Below are 17,668 nucleotides of genomic sequence, written 5' to 3'. Positions count from 1 at the left end.
GTAAGAATGGGAAAGAAAAAGTGTTTTACATATTCGTGCGCCATGTGTCGTATCACTGTGGTTGTAGAACGGGATTTCTCAGGCTGGGTACCAAGGATGAGGGATATTTTCAGCAGGTTAATTCTTTCTGGTTGGTGGAGTGGTGCTGTCCTGGGCCTCGTAATATGTTTAGTTAACGGCATCTCTGACCTCTAGCAACTGGAAGCCAGTAGCTGCCAACCAGTAGTCCCCTCCACCCTCCCCACAGGCGTGACAATCAGACAAGTCTCAGGGAGTTGTCACATTCCCCCGGGGGTACAGAGTCTCCCCTGGTGGAGATCCACTGCTTTAGAAGCTTCGGGCTAGGATTCTGCAGGTAGCTCATCCAAAAAAACTAGACCAGTTGACCTCAAGTCATCTCTGACCCTGATTCATGACAGCCTCACGTTTGTCAGAGCACAACTGGGCTCCACAGGACTTTCAGTGGCTGGTTTTTCCAAAGTAGATCGCCAGGTCTTCCTTCCGAGTCACCTCTGGGTAGATTTGAACCTCCAACTTTTTGGTTAGCAGTTGAGCGTGTTAACCATTTGCACCACCCAGGGACTCCAGAGAGCTAATGAGTGGTTCTTACTGCTCATGGTAACTCTGATCAGGATGTCGTATGTAGACAATTTTTTGTGTGCAGGCACTGGGATCAATGCCGTGTTTAGATCGCAGGTTTACCACTTCTTAGCCAAGACCCAGTATCTCAGCCTCAGTCTCCTTTTGTATAAAATGGGGGAAATAATAGTATTTTTAGAAAGTGGTGATAAAGCTTAAAGGAATTAATTCATGTAAAGTATTTTAAGATGGGTTTTAAGAACATGATCAATTTAAACAGCCATCATGAAATGTTTTATGGGTAAGGCTGCCTCTTTTCTCCATTTTCAGTGTCGTCTGCACTGGAGGAAAGCAGGGAAGAAGCAGCGTTTGCTCTGTGTAACTGCTATGCGGTCCTGGACTGGAGTGACTCCGCACACTCAGAGATGATCACCATAACTTGCCCCATCAAGCAGATAAATTTAATCCAGCTTTGCCCCCAATTTAGAGTAGCCTATATAGGAATGGAGGAGCCCTGGTGGCTCAGTGATTTTTTATGGGTTATATCAAATGGAAACCCTAGTGATGTAGTCGTTAAAAGCTACGGCTGCTGACCACAGGGTTGGCAGTTCGAACCCACCAGGTGCTCCTTGGAAACCCTATGGGGCAGTTCTACTCTGTCCTGTAGGGTTGCTAGGGGTTGAAATCGACTCAATGGCAGTGGGTTTGGTTTTTTTTGTATATCTGACGGATGCAGAGCAGGGACGCGAATTTGACACAGTACCGTTACTATGTGAGATTAGACTGTATCAGTCAGCGTTCTCCTGAGAAACAAGGGGAAAGAGAAACAATATATATGTACACAGAGCCCTGGTGGTGCAGTGGTTATGAGCTTGGTCGCTAACCAAAAGATCGGCAGTTTTACCCTGTCCTATAGGGTCCCTATTTTTTTTTTTTTTCTATTAGTCGGAATCGACTTGACAACGGTGAGTTTGGTTTTTGGGTATATACATACAGTGATACACACAAAAGGTAATTATTGTGAAGAATAACTCACACGATTATGGGTCTGACAAATGTGAAATCTGTAGGGCAGGTCTGCAGGCTGGAAACTCAGGCAGGATTTGATCCTGCAGTTTCGATTTAGAATTTCTTTTAAGAAACCTCAGTTTTTGCTCTTAAGGCCTTCAACTGATTGGATGAGGCCCACCCCCATTATCAAGGGTAATCTACTTTACTTAAAGTCAGTCGATTGTAGACGTCAACCACATCTACGAAAATACCTTTGCAGCAGCAACTACATTAGTGTTTAAATAGCTGGTGGTGCAAATGGTTAATCGCTTGACTACTAGCTGAAAGGTTGACAGTTCAGATCTACCCAGGGGCACCTCAGAAGACAGGCCTGGTGACCTGCTTCCAAAAGGTCACAGCCTTGAAAACCTTATAGACCACAGTTCTATTACGAAACACAGATCGCCATGAATTGTAATCAGCTCAATGGCAACTAACGACAACAGCAAGCCTAGCTAACACGTAACACTAATCATCACGTATGCTTTTCTTTACTCCAGATTAAAAGCACAGCTATTTTGCTATTTTTTTCCTTCATTATTGAAGGAAAACATACAAAGAAAAAAGACCACAAATAATAAGTGTACAGCTGGACAGATTTTCACACCTTTGCAACTCGCCACCAGATCTAGAACTAGAACGTTACTTGCACTCTCAGACACCCCTTCTAGTCACTGCCCCCTGGGTGACCCCTGTGCAAACGTCTAGCTGCATAGATGGGTTTTTCCTGGTTTTGTCCCTCACGCAAATGTAATCACCCAATATATCCTTTTTTGTATCTGGCTTATTTCGTTCAGCATTGCCTGTGCAATTTGTATTGTTAGGTGGTTGTAGTACATTCCATTGGATCTTCCATTGTGTGACTATGTCACCCTTAATTGTCTGTTCCATAATTGAGTGGCATTTGATTAGGTTCTATTTTGGGGCTATTATAACTAGCCCTTTTACTAATTTATTATTATTTTTTTCTCCTTTAACTAATTTCTGAAGACCTGTGAATCAGTTGGTAGTTAACAGTGTGCCAGGCATGGTGCTTTACTTGAGCTATAGTATTTAATCCACACTGTAACCCAGTAACATATTTCTTGTTCTCAATTTACTTATCGGGATGCTAAGGTTCAGAGAAGGTGACTGAGTCCTACAGGTCACACAGCTATTAAATGGGGAGTTATAGCTTACTGCCCTCTTTCCCGAGCACACAATAAGGTTACCTGGCCAACAGGTAGCCAGATGCTGAGCCTGCCTCATTTGTGTTCAGACTTGTGCTGAACTGTAAAAACCAGCTCTCGGATCGTGCACCGTAAAACCCTGAAAACCCCAACTCACTGTGTGAGCAAGAGTCTAAGCTCTCTTCCATACCAAAAGGAAAGTACCAAAAATATTTGTCTGACTATTCAGATGCATCATGGAACCAGAAGGTCTGAAAACCAACTCATCAATAGACTTAAAACAAAATAAACAAGTTACACGCAGAGAGTTTTAAAGGAATCCCAGAAACGCCCCGGCACCCAGTTGTATAGGAGTCATGACCCTAGTGTGCACTTCCGTTTGTTCTGCTCCGCAGATTTGGGTTCCTGCTGTAAAATAGTTGAAGATAATTCCATGTTACAGGGCAAGTGAAAAAAAAAAGGAAATAATCAAAGATTAGTGTGCTCCGTGATTAATGATATTGTATAAAGCAAACGTTTCATAACATTTATTTAAATGCTACGTTGCCTACAAAGTACCGAATACCTGCTATTCTTTTGAGCCCAGTTCTTCTAAAAATATTCTTCCGTGAAGGCTCCATGAAGCCCACACACAGGTTTCTTTGGTACCCCTTGTGACATGATTCATTGCAATGGCCAGCCCAAGAAGGCTATTTCTTTTCATCTTAATTTATGTATCCCTTCTGGTCATAAAGAAAAAGTAATAAAGATAGATCATAATAGTAAAAAAAAAAAAAAAGGAAGAAAATGAGGGCTATTTAGTTTGTTCTTACTTATTCAAAGCACGGTGCTTAGCGAATCCTTATTAGAGCAATCCCAGGAGGTAAACAGCATCTCTGTTGTGCAGGAAGGGAATCTGAGCCTTACAGATCTCAGGTACCTTCAGTGCAGAAATCAGGTCTGACTATCGCCTATGCCCTTAGACAGCCAGCTAATACCACTCAGTTGTGTTTTTCTGCCAGCTTCACAGGCATTTCCCTGGAAGCCTCAAGAGAGTGAACTGGCTCACAACAGGAGCTATGTTCCCCAGAGAGAAGCCTGTTAGGGAGAGCTAGATGAAGATGATCAAGCACAAGGGAAGCTCAGGGTAACTGGGTTGCAGAGCAGTTTATAATGTGACACCAGAAAAACGAAACTCATTGCCATCGAGTTAATTCTGACACTTGGGAACCCTATCTGTGTAGAGTAGAACCACACTTCATAGCGTTTTTGAGGCTGTGACCTTTTGGGAGCAATTTGCCAGGCATTTCTTCCAAGGCACCTCTGGGTGGATTTGAAAAGCCAACCTTTAAATTAATAGTCAAGTGCTTAACCCTTTGCACCACCCAGGGACTCCTTTATAATTTAATACGCACATACATATATCTTTGCGTATTTGTTTAAAATCAGTAGTAACCTTTGGAGGTAGGATCAAGAAGGACTAACATTCTACGGTTTAAATTTGTGTGGGCTTCAATTTTGTTCTACTTTTATACAAGTGTTAGCAAAATTTTTCTATAAAGGGCCAGATATTAGATATTTTAGACTTTGCAGGCCATACATTCTCTGTCAAAACTACTCTGCCATTGTAGCATGAAAGAAGCCCATAGATAAGATGTAAATAGTGGGCATGACTGTGTTCCAATAAAACTTTATTTACAAGAACAGGCAGTGGGTCATGTTAGGCCTGTGGGTGGTAGTTTGCTTGTCCTGTTTTAGAGTAGCAGTGATACATACTTACTGTTAGAAGGAATCAGGTAATCAGAGTTACAGCCACTCCGTCTTAGCCTCTACTCTGCTACCTGAAAGTGGCATCGTGGAAATTGCGTGTAGGTATTTCTGAACCCTTTATTTTCTGTTCAGACAGCCAAAGAGCGTATGGTTTGTATCTTGTTTTGAATGTTCTGTAATTAAAAAAGAATTTATAATAGTGATCATTAAGAAAAGTTACTGGGAGTAAAAACTGTTCATAGGCTACAAGAGAAAAAATATATAATAATTCTGAATTTAGAGTGTATGTGTTGTATATGGGGAGAAAGATGTGGCAGTATGCTTTCGTAAGGGTTTACGGTCTTAGAGAGCCAACAGGATTGCTATGAATCAGAATCAACTCGACAGCAGTGGGGTTTTTTGGGGGGAGTGGCGGGGGTTATATACAGTATGTACTTATCATTTTCCTCATATCTTTAATGAGATTTTCATTCAATAGTGTTAAAATTTCAGGCCAGAGTTAGAAAATCGTATAAATTTCTTGTAGATTAAAGAAAAAGTAGTATAATCTGTGTTCAACAGAACCCTACCTGGGCCATGTAACTATTTCTCAGCGATCCTGGAGTGTTTTTGCACCTTTACAAGCATTTTCTCCAGTGGTTTAACTGCCTTTATTCTTTCAGTATCCTGTTCCCTCCTTGCCGCTCATTTTATTTGTTTCTCGAGGTGGCAAGGATCTCATTACAGTGTTTGTGACTCTATCGCTTGGCTGTCGCACATTACAGTGTTGGTGACTCCAGGCCGTCCGTTGCTGTGAGGCACCCAGAGCCCCTACTCATTTCATCCTCCAGAAATCAGTTCGTGTTTACAGTGAACAGGAGCTGCGCTGGGGACACTGTCTTCAACTGTTGTTGTTTTTAGTTGCCATTGAGTTTGCTCTGACTCTGCCTGGTCTGACACACATGGGGCAACAGTAACTAACGACGGTGGCATATAGTGCTGATTTTTTCATATGCTTATTTGCTGTTCATATATCTTCTTTGGTGAGGTTTTTGTTCATATCTTTAGCACATTTTCCGATCGTGTTGTTTGTCATCTCATTGTTGAATTTTAAGGGCTCTTTGTATATTTTGCATACACATCCTTTATCAGACTTGTGTTTTGCAAATATTTTCTCCCAGTCTGTGGCTCGACTTCTCATTCTTTGAACAGTGTCTTTTGAAGAGCTAAAGTTTTTAATGTTAATGAAGTCCCACTTACCTTTTTATTTTTTTAATGAATGAGTTGTGCTTTTGGTGTGTATTTAAAAAGTCATCACCAAACCGAAGGTCATCTAGATTTTCTCCTGTGTTACCTTGTTGAAGTTACATAGTTTTTCATCTTACATTTAGATTTATTATCCATTTTGAGTTAATTTTTGTGAAAGACATAAACACTGTTTCTAGATTCTTCTTCTTTTGGCACGTGGATATCCACTTTTCCAGCACAATTTGTTAGGCTGTCATTTCTTCATTGAGTTCCCTTTGCTCCTTTGTCAAAGCTCAGCTGACAGTATTTGCCCAGGTCTGTCTCTGCACTCTCACGTCTGTTCCATTGATCTGTTTGTGCTTTCACCAATACCGCATTGTCTCGATCACCGTACATTTACAGTAGGTCCTGAAGTTGGGTGGTGTCAGTCCTCCAGCTCTGTTCTTCTTCGGTTTGCGTCAGCTGCTGAGCACCTTTTGCTTTCCATATAAATTTAGAATCCGTTTTTTGAGATCCACAAAGTAACTTGCTGGGAACACTGTAGCCTTTTTAGTTGCCCTGTTTAGCTCATCCTCTTTGTGTGTCATCTCTATCTGTTCTTTCCCTGTAGCTTTCACCTGTGTGTTCTTCCGGTCTAGGTGTCCTTCTACTGTTAGATACCCAACGGTGTCTTGGAAATGTCTATGGAATCTTTCAGCAGAATGCCTTCCCCCTGAGCTGTAGGTATATGTATTTGGTTATTATTTTTTCCTGGGCTCTGTGTATGGGGTGAAGGGGAGAAAAAAATAAGTCTTTTGAGGGGAAATGAAGATGTGGAGCTTTCTAAATCTGCATAGAAGGCACGGTTGGATTTCCCACTCTTGTGTTGGGGTCCCTTCCTCTCATCTCCACTCTCAGAGAGAATTGAGCCCTGACTTAGGTACACAACCGTGACATTAAAGAACAGAAAGTCAGCCTTCAGGAAAATATCCCCTCTCGTCTGTTGCCTGTATTATTTTAGTATTCATTTAACCTGTGCTTCATTGGGCCATTCATTGCCACATGCTTTTTTGCGATATATTTATCTACTATTCAACTTTGCCATTCAAAAAACAACAACAAAAAAATGTTAACCCTGTCTCATTAATGATATTTCAGCCTTAAACACAAAGTGTGTCTTCATCTGTCAGGGCGTTTTACCTAAAACCGGCATTAAGCAAGTATTCTTGGGCAACTGGAAGGAAGTACACTGATGAAGACTGAAACTCTGGAATTGGAAAGATCAGGCTTCTGTCTCCACCCATCGCCCTCCTTAAGAGCTTTGTAAGGTTTAGAAATTGTAAATTTTGGAAATCCTTGATTTTCTTAACTGTAAAATGAGGATCATGCTGGCACCTAACTGTGGAGTGGTAATGAATGATAACATAGTACCTGCAGATAATAGGCACTCATTAAATGTTTGCAAAATGACAGGATTAGTAACACTGCAGCAGGCTCCCACTTTCAAATTTGTTGCTTTCTGTTCTTTCAATTTAATGTGGAAAGTGATACAAATTGGAAACCAGGCACGTATGTGTTTTTTTAATCTAATTGCAATTACAGTCATTTTAGGTATAAGGAAACAATGATGCCAGCCAGGAAAAAGGTGAAGCATTTTGTTGTGATTCTGCATACATACACTAATACCTTAAACATTAGAGCATTGACTGCTACTAACCCTATACTCACAGTGCCCGTTCTATCTGCCTCCCATCACTTGGTAGTGTTGCCATTAATTCAAGCATTTTCCATATCTATATTTTAGCTCATGCTTCCTGATCACTGATGGGGCTTTCAATGTGAGTTATTTTTCCCCTATAAAATTTAACTCTCAAAGTGCCGTGTATGCCATACAATACTCTAGGTTATCTATCACCTTGATCTGGCTACAGAAGTACTTGGAGGTTTTTCCAGGCCTGTGATTCTCGCTCTTGGCTTTGAAATGTTTGACATGTTGGTCTCATGATTGTGTCTTGGTGTACAAAGTGTACAAGTGGCTTTTTAGTTGGACTTCATAAAACAGCTTGTTTTCATGGTTGGAGAAACTTACATGCCTCGTGGTATTCTGCACAGTAGAGAAATATTTATTTATACAAAGTTGACTCAGTTTTCCTTCCCTTCCAGGATGGCGGGTCCCGGTTGGAACAGATTAACTCACCCTTAAGCCATATAGTTTTCTTGTAGAACCAAAGTGTTCTATTCTCAAATGTTTTTGGAAAACTTTGAGTTAAAATTATTAGGTCTTTAAATACCATTTCTAAAAGGAATCACTCTAGAAATGGGGCAGAGAAAATACAAGATGAACCTGGAGCATTGTACTGTGCCAGACAATGGGGTACTCAAAAAAAAAAGGAACACGTTACTTTGACAGAAGCATCCTTTAGAAGGTCTGCCACTGGGCACATTTTGAGCAATTTGAGCATCAAAATAAATACTGGCAGTAATGGATTATAACCCGTTGAAATTTTGAATAAAATTTTTAAAATTTAAAACTTTTAAAATGAGTCCACGTGGTTATAAACAAATGGATGAATAAACATACAGACTTCAGTGAAGGGGAAGCTATTTCCTACACTGGAACGCCATTAGTAAGCCTAGAAGGAATGGCTAGAAAATCATCAGTGGATTCTAAAACTCATGTTTGAAAGTTGAAGGAGAAACAGGATATTCATGTAATTTCAAAGCGTCTCCCCTCAAAATACTTCCTAATTTCAGAAGGAAAATTGCTAACTTTGCAGTAGAGAAGCCTGCCAGACATTACCTTAGTCAAGTGATCAAGATAAACACCTGTCATGTGCTTCCTGATATGATGCCCTGACCCAAAAACCCAGTGCCCTCGAGCCCTGAGAAGACACAATTGCACTACTGTGGTGATCCTGCCCAAAGTGCATCACCTGAATCTCATCATGAGAAAACAGGAGACAGACCCCAGTTCTAAGAACTTACGAGTCTGTTCACTTCAAATGGCCAAAGTAAAGAAAGACAAAGGCTGAGAATCTGCTCCAGATGGAAGGCTGGATGGGGGTGGGAGGAGGACAGTACAAGTAGGTGTGACAGCTAAATGCGAAGTTTGAGTCGAGGTTGAATCCTGGACAGAGCACCAAAAATTTACCCATAATGGACTTTATTTGGGCATTTGCCAAAATTTGAAAATGGACTGTGGATTAGGTAATAGTTATATTGTATTAGTGTGAAATCTGCTGATTTTAATCATTGTGCTGTGATGATGTAAGAGAAATGTAATTAGAAATTACATACTGAAGTATTTAGTGGCAAAGGGGACTATTGTCTCCCGTATACTTCCAAATAATTCAGGGGAAGTGTGTGCGTGTGTGTACAGACAGAGAGAGAACATGCGTACAAATGGGGTAAAATATAAATAGTTGGTGAAACTGGGTAGAGGAAACATAGAACATTTAAGAGATCTCTTAGTGGCCAGATTGTCCAGAGCCTTTCTTTGGTTTTTGTGTACCATGAGTCTCCAAGAGAGGGATTACTATGTAGTAAGTATCAGTTAACAAAATAGTTGCCTTCAAGTTAATTCCAACCCCTGGCAGCCACACATAGAGTAGAACTGTGCTCCGTAGGGTTTTCAGTGGCTGGTATTTCACGAGTAGATCATCAGGCCTTTCCTCTGAGGTGTGTCTGGGTGGATTCGAACCACCAGCCTTTCAGTTAGTAGCCAAGCACTTAACCATTTGAGCTACCCAGGGACTCCAGATATCATTTAGAGTCACGCTTTTAGAAATAACATACTTCAGAGTGCCGAAGGGAGGACTCTTTGGAGAATTGAGATACTCAAGATATTTGGTAGCCAGTAGCCACCCAAACACCAGCCAAAGACATTTTCAGAAAGTAGGTTTCTAGTCTCTGCCCAAATTTGTCTCAGCAATCAAAAAAAAAAATTAGAAAGTCAAGTTCACCCATCAAAACCCCATCCCCTTATTTGCTGTGTATTTAAGATACCTTCAAAGTTAACATAATTCAGTACCGTGCAACTTGGAAGAAATAGCAGGGAAAATTGATAATTCAGACCTGTGCTACTGTTCTCTTAATGACATGACTTATTATCCAGATGGGTGGAGCTGTGACTCAGGGACGTTTCCTTAAAAATGCATTTCCTTGCGCAGTTGTAAATGAAAATGCCCTTGAAGAGGTCTTAAAGTATTTTGTATCACAGACTATTCAGTTGATACGTTAAACAATACAGCTGCTGCTCAGGGGCTGAAGTATATGAAAGCCTGCTGTGAACCTACTTAATCTGAGGGCCCGAGTTTTAAAAGGAAAGTGAAGTGTAATTTTCTGAATATACTTGTGTGGAGTTTCTTTCTTGGGTTTGTAGCGTGGTACCCAAAGCAATTCACTCAGTATTAAACTGTTTTAATCTGAACCTCATTGAATGGGGTTTTTTCTCCGTAAATTCATGATGTCTAAAGCTGTCAAAACCTGAAGGAAACACATTTGTAAGAAACTGCCCGAATCAGTGGGAACTCACCATCCAGGAAAAAGAATTCTTTTTAAGAAAGAAAATCTTCCAAAAGAATCTACCCATCCTAACCCCTCAGGGTCCTGACTTTTCTTCCTAGAAAGTGTCCTGATTTGGACTACTTGATTTCGCCCTTCAGAAAAGACCTGCTTACTGTATGTTTACCTTGTTAGTTAAATAAGTCAGCAGGGCTCTTTTTATCTTCCACCTGTATTTCAGCCAATAACTCTGACTTAGCTTTGCCTGCTGGGAATTTTACTGTTCAGTGTGCAATCTCCAAACTCGGTCTTGGGTGTGGTTGTTATTTCTATTACAGAAAAGAGCATCCTGTGCTTTGGAAAAGTGGGAAAAGAGGTCATAGAGGAGAGGTAATAATGCTGGAGATTTGATTTTCTGTAAGAAGGAGGGTCATTCTAGAAGATTCAGTAGAATCATATTGGAAGCTAGAAATTTTAAGATGACTGCCAAATGTTAACCTCAAAATATGACGATGATGATGATGATGAAAATCTGTTCAGTACTGACTGAGTTCTGGGCGTGGTACTATATGCTGTACCCTGCACTGGCTTGCTTGATCCCCACACCCATTTTACACATGGGGTAACTGAGGCTCAAAAAAGAGCTTGCCTGAGGTCTCACAGACAAGTAGATGAAGAACCCAGATCTGTTATTTCCATCCCGTATATAAATCTCTCAGTTATACTCTGTGGTCTGTTTTTGTTCTCTGAATTGTTTTAAATATCAAGAAGTGTTAAGCGTTGGAGCTCTGGTGGCGTGGCAGTTAAGAGCTCAGCTGCTAATTGGAAGGTCAGCAGTTTGAATCCACCAGCCACTCCTTGGAAACCCTATGGGGCAGTTCTGCTCTGTCCTTTAGGGTCACTATGGGCCAGAATTGACTCGACAGCGTCAGGTTTGTTTTTTTGGGTTTGGTTCAAGCATTAAAATTGTATGGTGATGTTAATTTACCTGATTTGTGCTTTTTGAGTAAGAAACTCTAGCTAAATACAAGAAGGGGTGTTTAAGGTTTGGACTAAAACCAAAAAACAAAACAAACCCATTGCTGTTGAGTCGATTCCAACTCATAGCGACCCTATAGGTAAGAGTAGAACAGCCCCATACGGTTTCCAAGGAGCAGCTGGTAGATTAGATTTGCTGACCTTTTGGTTAGAAGCCATAGCCCTTAACCACTGCGCCACCAGAGCTCCAAGGTGGGGACTAGAGGCCTGGAATTCAGACTTGCCTCTGATATTCAGTCCTAGGCGAGTTAACATAGACTTCCTGAAATGCCATCTTCTCGTCTATAACTGAGCATAGTAATATCTGCCCTATCTTCACAGGGGCTGTTAGAGGATGAAGTGAAATAATGTATGAGACAGCTTGAGGTGAACTGTGAAATGTAAAGCGTTATTATTGTCTTTACAATTATATTTCTTTGTGAATGGATGGAAATACACCATTTGGGCTCTTTCTGAAAGCTACTGAGGGACCTCTTCAGATTCTCATCATTAATACAGGAGTTGTTTATAAAGATGTTCCCGTTTAAGCTTGTTTAATTTTGAAGTGTGGACCAAATCTCACAGAGTTAACTTTCTCCTTAAAGGTGTTTAATTCTGTTAAAAGTTAGCTTCTTAATAAGGGAATTTCCCCATGATATGGGTGTCAGGTAATCAGAAGGCATCAGTGTTATTTAGTTTTGGTCACACAAAGGCACTTTGTCTATGTGAGACGTCTATTGTTGTGATATATCCTGAAGTACGTAGGGGCAAGATGACGTGGTATCTGGGGCTTGCTCTAAAATATTTCAGCAGAGAAAAATCTGGATAGGTGAATAAAGTTAGCAAAATCTTAATAAGTGGGGAACCTGGGTTCACTGTATTGTACTTTGGCGTTCATTTGAAAATTTTCCTAACACGTTTTTTCAATTATTTCTTTTACAGATGCAGATTTTCTTTTACAATCCAGACGACTTTGACAGCTTTCAAACCGCAATTTCTGAAAACAGAATAATTGGAGCCATGGCCATATTTTTTCAAGTAAGTTAACAATGGCTAAAGTACTTCAACCAGAGAGTTCTTTGGAGTATTTTTTTTTTTTTAATTCACTGATATGTTCCATGTTTAATGAATGCATCTGTTTTCTTGTTCACACCTGTCTAAATGAAAGATATTTCATATTGTCTAATGTGTGATTTAAAATGTAAATAAGTATGTTTAGAAACATAATGAAAATTTTTGCATGAATTATTCTGATTTTATTGCTACTTGACTGGTGCACAGATTGAAGAACACATTTATCATCTAAGTTCTTTCGTGGCTGAAGCGTTTTGAACAGGTTCCTTGAGCATATTAAGAGGCTGATAAAAAATATATATAAAACGGTAGTTTTCTTTGGAGCAACATTAAAATTTGACATTACTTACAAGTAGATTAATAAACAGTATCAGTGACTTCTCTAAAGAGACCCTTTTCTTTCCCTCCCGGATATCCCCATGGTAACTGAAGTTTTTATTGAGACCTTTTCCAAGTCATTTATGAATCCCATCCTTTCTTTGTCTTTCTTCATGTGCTCGTGGCAGTGAATGCCTATAGCCCGTGTTGATCCTGCACACAGAAGCCAATCCCTGTATCCCTCCGTAGATAATGTGGGCCAGGCTATTTAACAGGTCAAATCAAGTTAAAGTAGAGAGTGAGTGCCTGGACCAGGTAGTGTAGAGACGTAGAGCTTTTTTGAATGGAAATTTACCTGAGCAATAGGTCTGTGACTTGTCTTTCAGTCTTAAAATTTGCCTAAAGACTACATCCAGGTGTTCCTTTTACCGTGAATCATGTCAGAAAATTGAAGACATCAGAGCCTTTTCCAGCATAGGTGTTTAACACCTGCCTTTTCTGAAACGCTTCTTTGTTCCTGAGATGGAGCCTCTCTTGTTTGGAGTATGCTCATTTCAGTGCCCTCTTAATGGGTGACACAGGAGTCACAATGATCTCCAGTGGCTTTCCCTCCCTCTTGACTGCCTTCCTCCTTCTCCCTTCTCTGTTCTTGGATATAGGTTCAAATGGGAGATTATACATGAAAATTTGATAAGCCCTGGTGGTACAGTGGTTAAAGCGCTTGGCTGCTAACCTAAGGGGCAGGGGTTTAAAGCCACCAGCCACTCAACAGAAGACCTGGCGATCTGCTGCCTTAAAGGTTTACAGCCTTAGAAACCCTGTAGGGCAGTTCTACTCTGTCCTATAGGGTAGCTATGAGTCGGAATCTACTCAATGGCCGCGGGTTAGGGTTTTTTGGTTTTTAATATTCTATCCAGTGTTGAGAAACAGCAAGGGTTCTGGTCATCAGCATTGGCTGTGGCACTGGTTTTGGTTTTCCAGCTGTGATCACCACCAGTTAGTAAGCCATGAAATCATCTCATTGAGTCCTGATCAGCATTTTTTTTAAATAATGAGCTAGAATAATATGAATAAAAAATGAATAGAAAACTAGAAATGATCACAGTGCATCACACACAGCAAAGGTATTTCGTACAACTTTTCAGTTGTTTATACAAAGAAATACATACTAGATGTGATATAAAGCGTACCACTTACTGTGGCTCCCAGTCAAACGTTTTGGAAGCCGTCGGCTCATACTACGCGGTGGACCGATCTCATTCTCCCACACGTCTGTCCTCCCTGATTCCTTTCGGGAAACCTCGCTGCAGCGCAGAGCTTTAACGCCTCATGGGCTGGAGCTCAAAAGATTTGCTCTTCTTTTTAACAGCTGCATAGTGGTGATCTGGTTATTTAAACTTTCCAATCTCAGTGTCCTTATCTGTGAAACGTGACCTTATCAGTTTCCACATCATCAAGATTGTCGTAGGAGTTAAATGAAAGTCCCTAGTTTTTTTGGTTTAGTGTGGTTGCTGATGGGAGACATAAGTAGTTCAGTGGTAGAATTTTGCCTTTCATGCCAGAGACCTGGATGCAGTTCCCAGCTAGTGCACCTCAGGCACAGCCTATCAGTGGCTATGATGCTGAACAAGTTTCAGTGGAGCTTACAGACTAAGGCAGACTAGGGAGAAAGGCCTGGCAATCTGCTTCCCAAAATTAGCCAGTGAAAACCCTGTGGATCACGAGAGTCAGATCCACAACCCATCATGAAGTTGGCACAGGACGAGGCAGCATTTTGTTCTTTTGTACACGGGGTCTCCATGAGTCCAGCCAACTTGATGGCAGCTAACAGCAGCGGCTCCCAGTACACAGTAGACACTTCCGTATCCAACCACGTTTGTTTCTGTGGAGTGGAGACCCTATGCTGTAGGCATGTTCTTTTCATAAGCAAAAGACTGCTCGGGGCAATGTCCTGTTGGCACATGGCTTAGGTTCTCTCTGGACCCCTTCTGGTCCTGAACTCTGATCTGTTTGCAATTACACCACTCTTCGAAACTCCTTCTTACCTGGTTAATCCCTTGTTTTCTGTCATTGTTCTCTTAGTGTGCTGCTTTTTACGAAGCTGAAAGTGGCCCCTATAGCCCTGCCCTCAATCTGCCCTTTCCACCTCCTCTGTCATGCCCACCCATCCCCACCTCAACTGAGTCCTACTTTATAGGTCACCATTCTTAGAGGAAAATAAACTCTAAAAATGGGTTTATGTGTACTGGAAGGACTAGTTCACAGCACGCTCTACCCAAATGCATTTTATTTTTCCAGTTCTGTAAATTCTTATTAAATGTAAGACCAATTAGAGTCACAGGCAAGCAAGACACGTTGGCATGCAAACCAACAAAATGCCTCAGTGTGAAATCTAGGTTTTGACTTTTCCAAGTATTTCTAGGACAAAACTACTAGTTTGCATACAAAGAAATTTAACATGTATTTTTATCCGTTAAGCCTTTCTCTAAATTTTGGCTTGCTGTCCTGTAGACCAAAACAGAGGGCAGATAATATAAAATAGAACAGAATTTTATTTGGGTCACAGCTGTGTTGCGCTGCTTCCTTTGTCTTCCTTATAAATTCAGACTATACGTTTATACATGTGGGTGCACACTATATTGTACACGGAGTAGGTGGTGGTATTATTGTTACTTTAATTTGGCAGTGTGTTAGAGCCCATATTTTGATATTTTTGTATTTTGAATGTTTTGTAAGAATGTTAAGTTTGGGAGTTTGGAAATTGTCCTCAGAATACTCAGAGGAATCATAGTACATAGTAAATTTCCAAACTCAAACTTGACATTTCACATTTGGTATTCAAGAACTATTTATCATCTCTTCAGTACTGATTCTGTGTCAGGAACGGTATTAGGTGCTACATAAAAATAATAAACATAATCGGCTCCTGCCCCTGGGGCCCCATTGTCACAATCCCATCTGATGATGGCTAGAGAAGGCCAAGCAGAGAAACTCCTTCCCTTGTAAAGATGCTGGCTCTGACTTGGTGCTTATCTTAGGCTGGGCTCTCTAGAGAAGCAAAACCAGTAAAGCCTATAAATATACATAGAGAGAGATTTATATCAAGGAAATGGCTCACTTGGTTGTAGAGGCTGGAATGTCCCAAGTCCATGGGGCAGGATAGAGGCCTCTCCTGATTCATGCGCTGCAGGGTCTGGCAAACCCAAGATTGACAGGTCAGATAGTAGGTGGGCTGCTAGCTCAAGTCTCAAAAGCTGGAGGTAAGATGAACAGGAGCCAGCCGCAGGATCCAGAGCGAGCAAAAGATTGAAAGTTTTGCCAGAAAGTCCAATTATATTTGATACAGGCTGCACCCCCAAGGAAACTCCCTTTCAACTGATTGGCTACTCACAGCAGATCCCATCATGGAGGTGATCACATTATATCAAATCTCGTCATGGAAGTTATCACCATATTAACAAATCTCATCGTGGAACTGATGACATCATCATACGACTGCCAAACCACTGGAATCACGGCCCAGCCAAGCTGACACAGCCTTAACAATCACAGTGGTCATCAGTTCACATTATCCAGAGTGACCTGACATGTATGACTCATGTGTGCATGTGAAGGCAAGGCTAAGTTCTGAGCAGATGTTGATGGTGTTGTACTCCGTACGGCTAATAATGGTCTTATGCTCTTAGTTTCTCATTACCTTAGCTTCTGTTTCTTTCTTCACCATGTTCCTCTTATCCTGAGTAATTTTGGCACTCTTGCTGCCTTCCGCAGTTAGATATGATGAAGTTCATGGTGTTTCTGAAACAGACACAGACACAGGGCACATGATGGACAAGGAACCACATGTTGGCCTAAACTAGCGGTTGCCTGCAGATGGCCCGACTGTGGCTCACGGGATGATTTGTTGAACCCACGCTGTGTTCATAGTTCTTTTCTGAGGTTAAATAGGGAAGGTTTCACACAAAAAGTCCAGATAATATGGCTCAGGGGAGGGTACCCCTGGCATTAATCAAGATACAAGCAAGTGATTGGCTGTCTACTTTAGTGGAGACATGCATTCCCATTCCACCACAGTATCCAACCAGTCTTCCTCATACATTCATGTCAGTGTGATCTTGAGACTATGATCCCTGTCCTGGTCCTCAGTAACTTTGAGTGGCAGCTGACATCTTTTGGATCCAGGCAGAGTTGAGGGTCTTTTCTGGTGAGTGATTGCGTTAACGTCTGTGACAGTTCCAAAGCTGAAAGGTGGTGAGCCAAGTCTCTCCTGTGTCAGCACCGACGAAGGAAGGAAGGACCACCTCCATGTATGGAAGACAGTGCTCAGACACGTCACATGTGGTTGTGTGCATTTGTTCCACACAACTCTAGAAGGTGCATTCACTTCATAGCCATTGGAGGATGAAATATTTATTACAACTTCCAACACATGGTAGTCATGTGTCTAGAGGAAAAAAAAAAAACATAAAAAAACCAAACCTGTTGCCATCAAGTTGATTCCAACTCATAGCAATCCTATAGGACAGAGTAGAACTGCCCCATGGGGTTTCCAAAAAGTGGCTGGTGGATTTGAACTGCAGACCTTTTTGGTTACCCATCAAGCTCTTAACCACTATGCCACCAGGGCTCTGTCTAGAGGAAAGGGTACCTTTTCTAGTTCACACAAATCCTGTATAGACTGGCAGCCCTCTAGAAAGTATAGGGGAAAGGCCAGAGGGAAGTTTGATTTTAAAGGTTTTTGATTTTAATAAATTTAAAATAAGAACTTGGCAAGGCATGCCGGAATTTGTTGTTAAACCACTAAGGAGAATAGACAAAATACTTATGTGGAGGAAAAAATTAAAATAATTATTTTTTTGTTTGTTAAAGTAGAACCTCTGTTATTCTTTACTGTTAGTCTGATTTGAATTCCTGTGAAAATTCAAAATATAAAAAGTCATTAAAATGCTCTTTTTAAATATTCTGTTATTCTGATAACAGCCTACGTTGGTAATCTGTTTAAA

General features: G+C 41.0%; 1 protein-coding gene across 3 annotated transcripts in view; it reads left to right on the top strand.

Moving 5' to 3' along the window:
• PTPRG (protein tyrosine phosphatase receptor type G) overlaps window positions 1–17,668 on the top strand; it is an 822,569-nt gene that overhangs the window by 551,602 nt on the left and 253,299 nt on the right. For all 3 annotated transcript variants that reach the window (XM_064274291.1, XM_064274292.1, XM_064274290.1), the window contains exon 5: window positions 12,216–12,311. In XM_064274291.1, the coding sequence (XP_064130361.1) occupies window positions 12,216–12,311 (96 nt within the window). The remainder of the gene's footprint in view (window positions 1–12,215; window positions 12,312–17,668) is intronic.

This window comes from Loxodonta africana, chromosome 22 (genome assembly GCF_030014295.1).
Source record: "Loxodonta africana isolate mLoxAfr1 chromosome 22, mLoxAfr1.hap2, whole genome shotgun sequence".
Lineage (NCBI taxonomy): Eukaryota > Metazoa > Chordata > Mammalia > Proboscidea > Elephantidae > Loxodonta > Loxodonta africana.
This window is presented reverse-complemented; position numbering and strand designations above follow the sequence as displayed.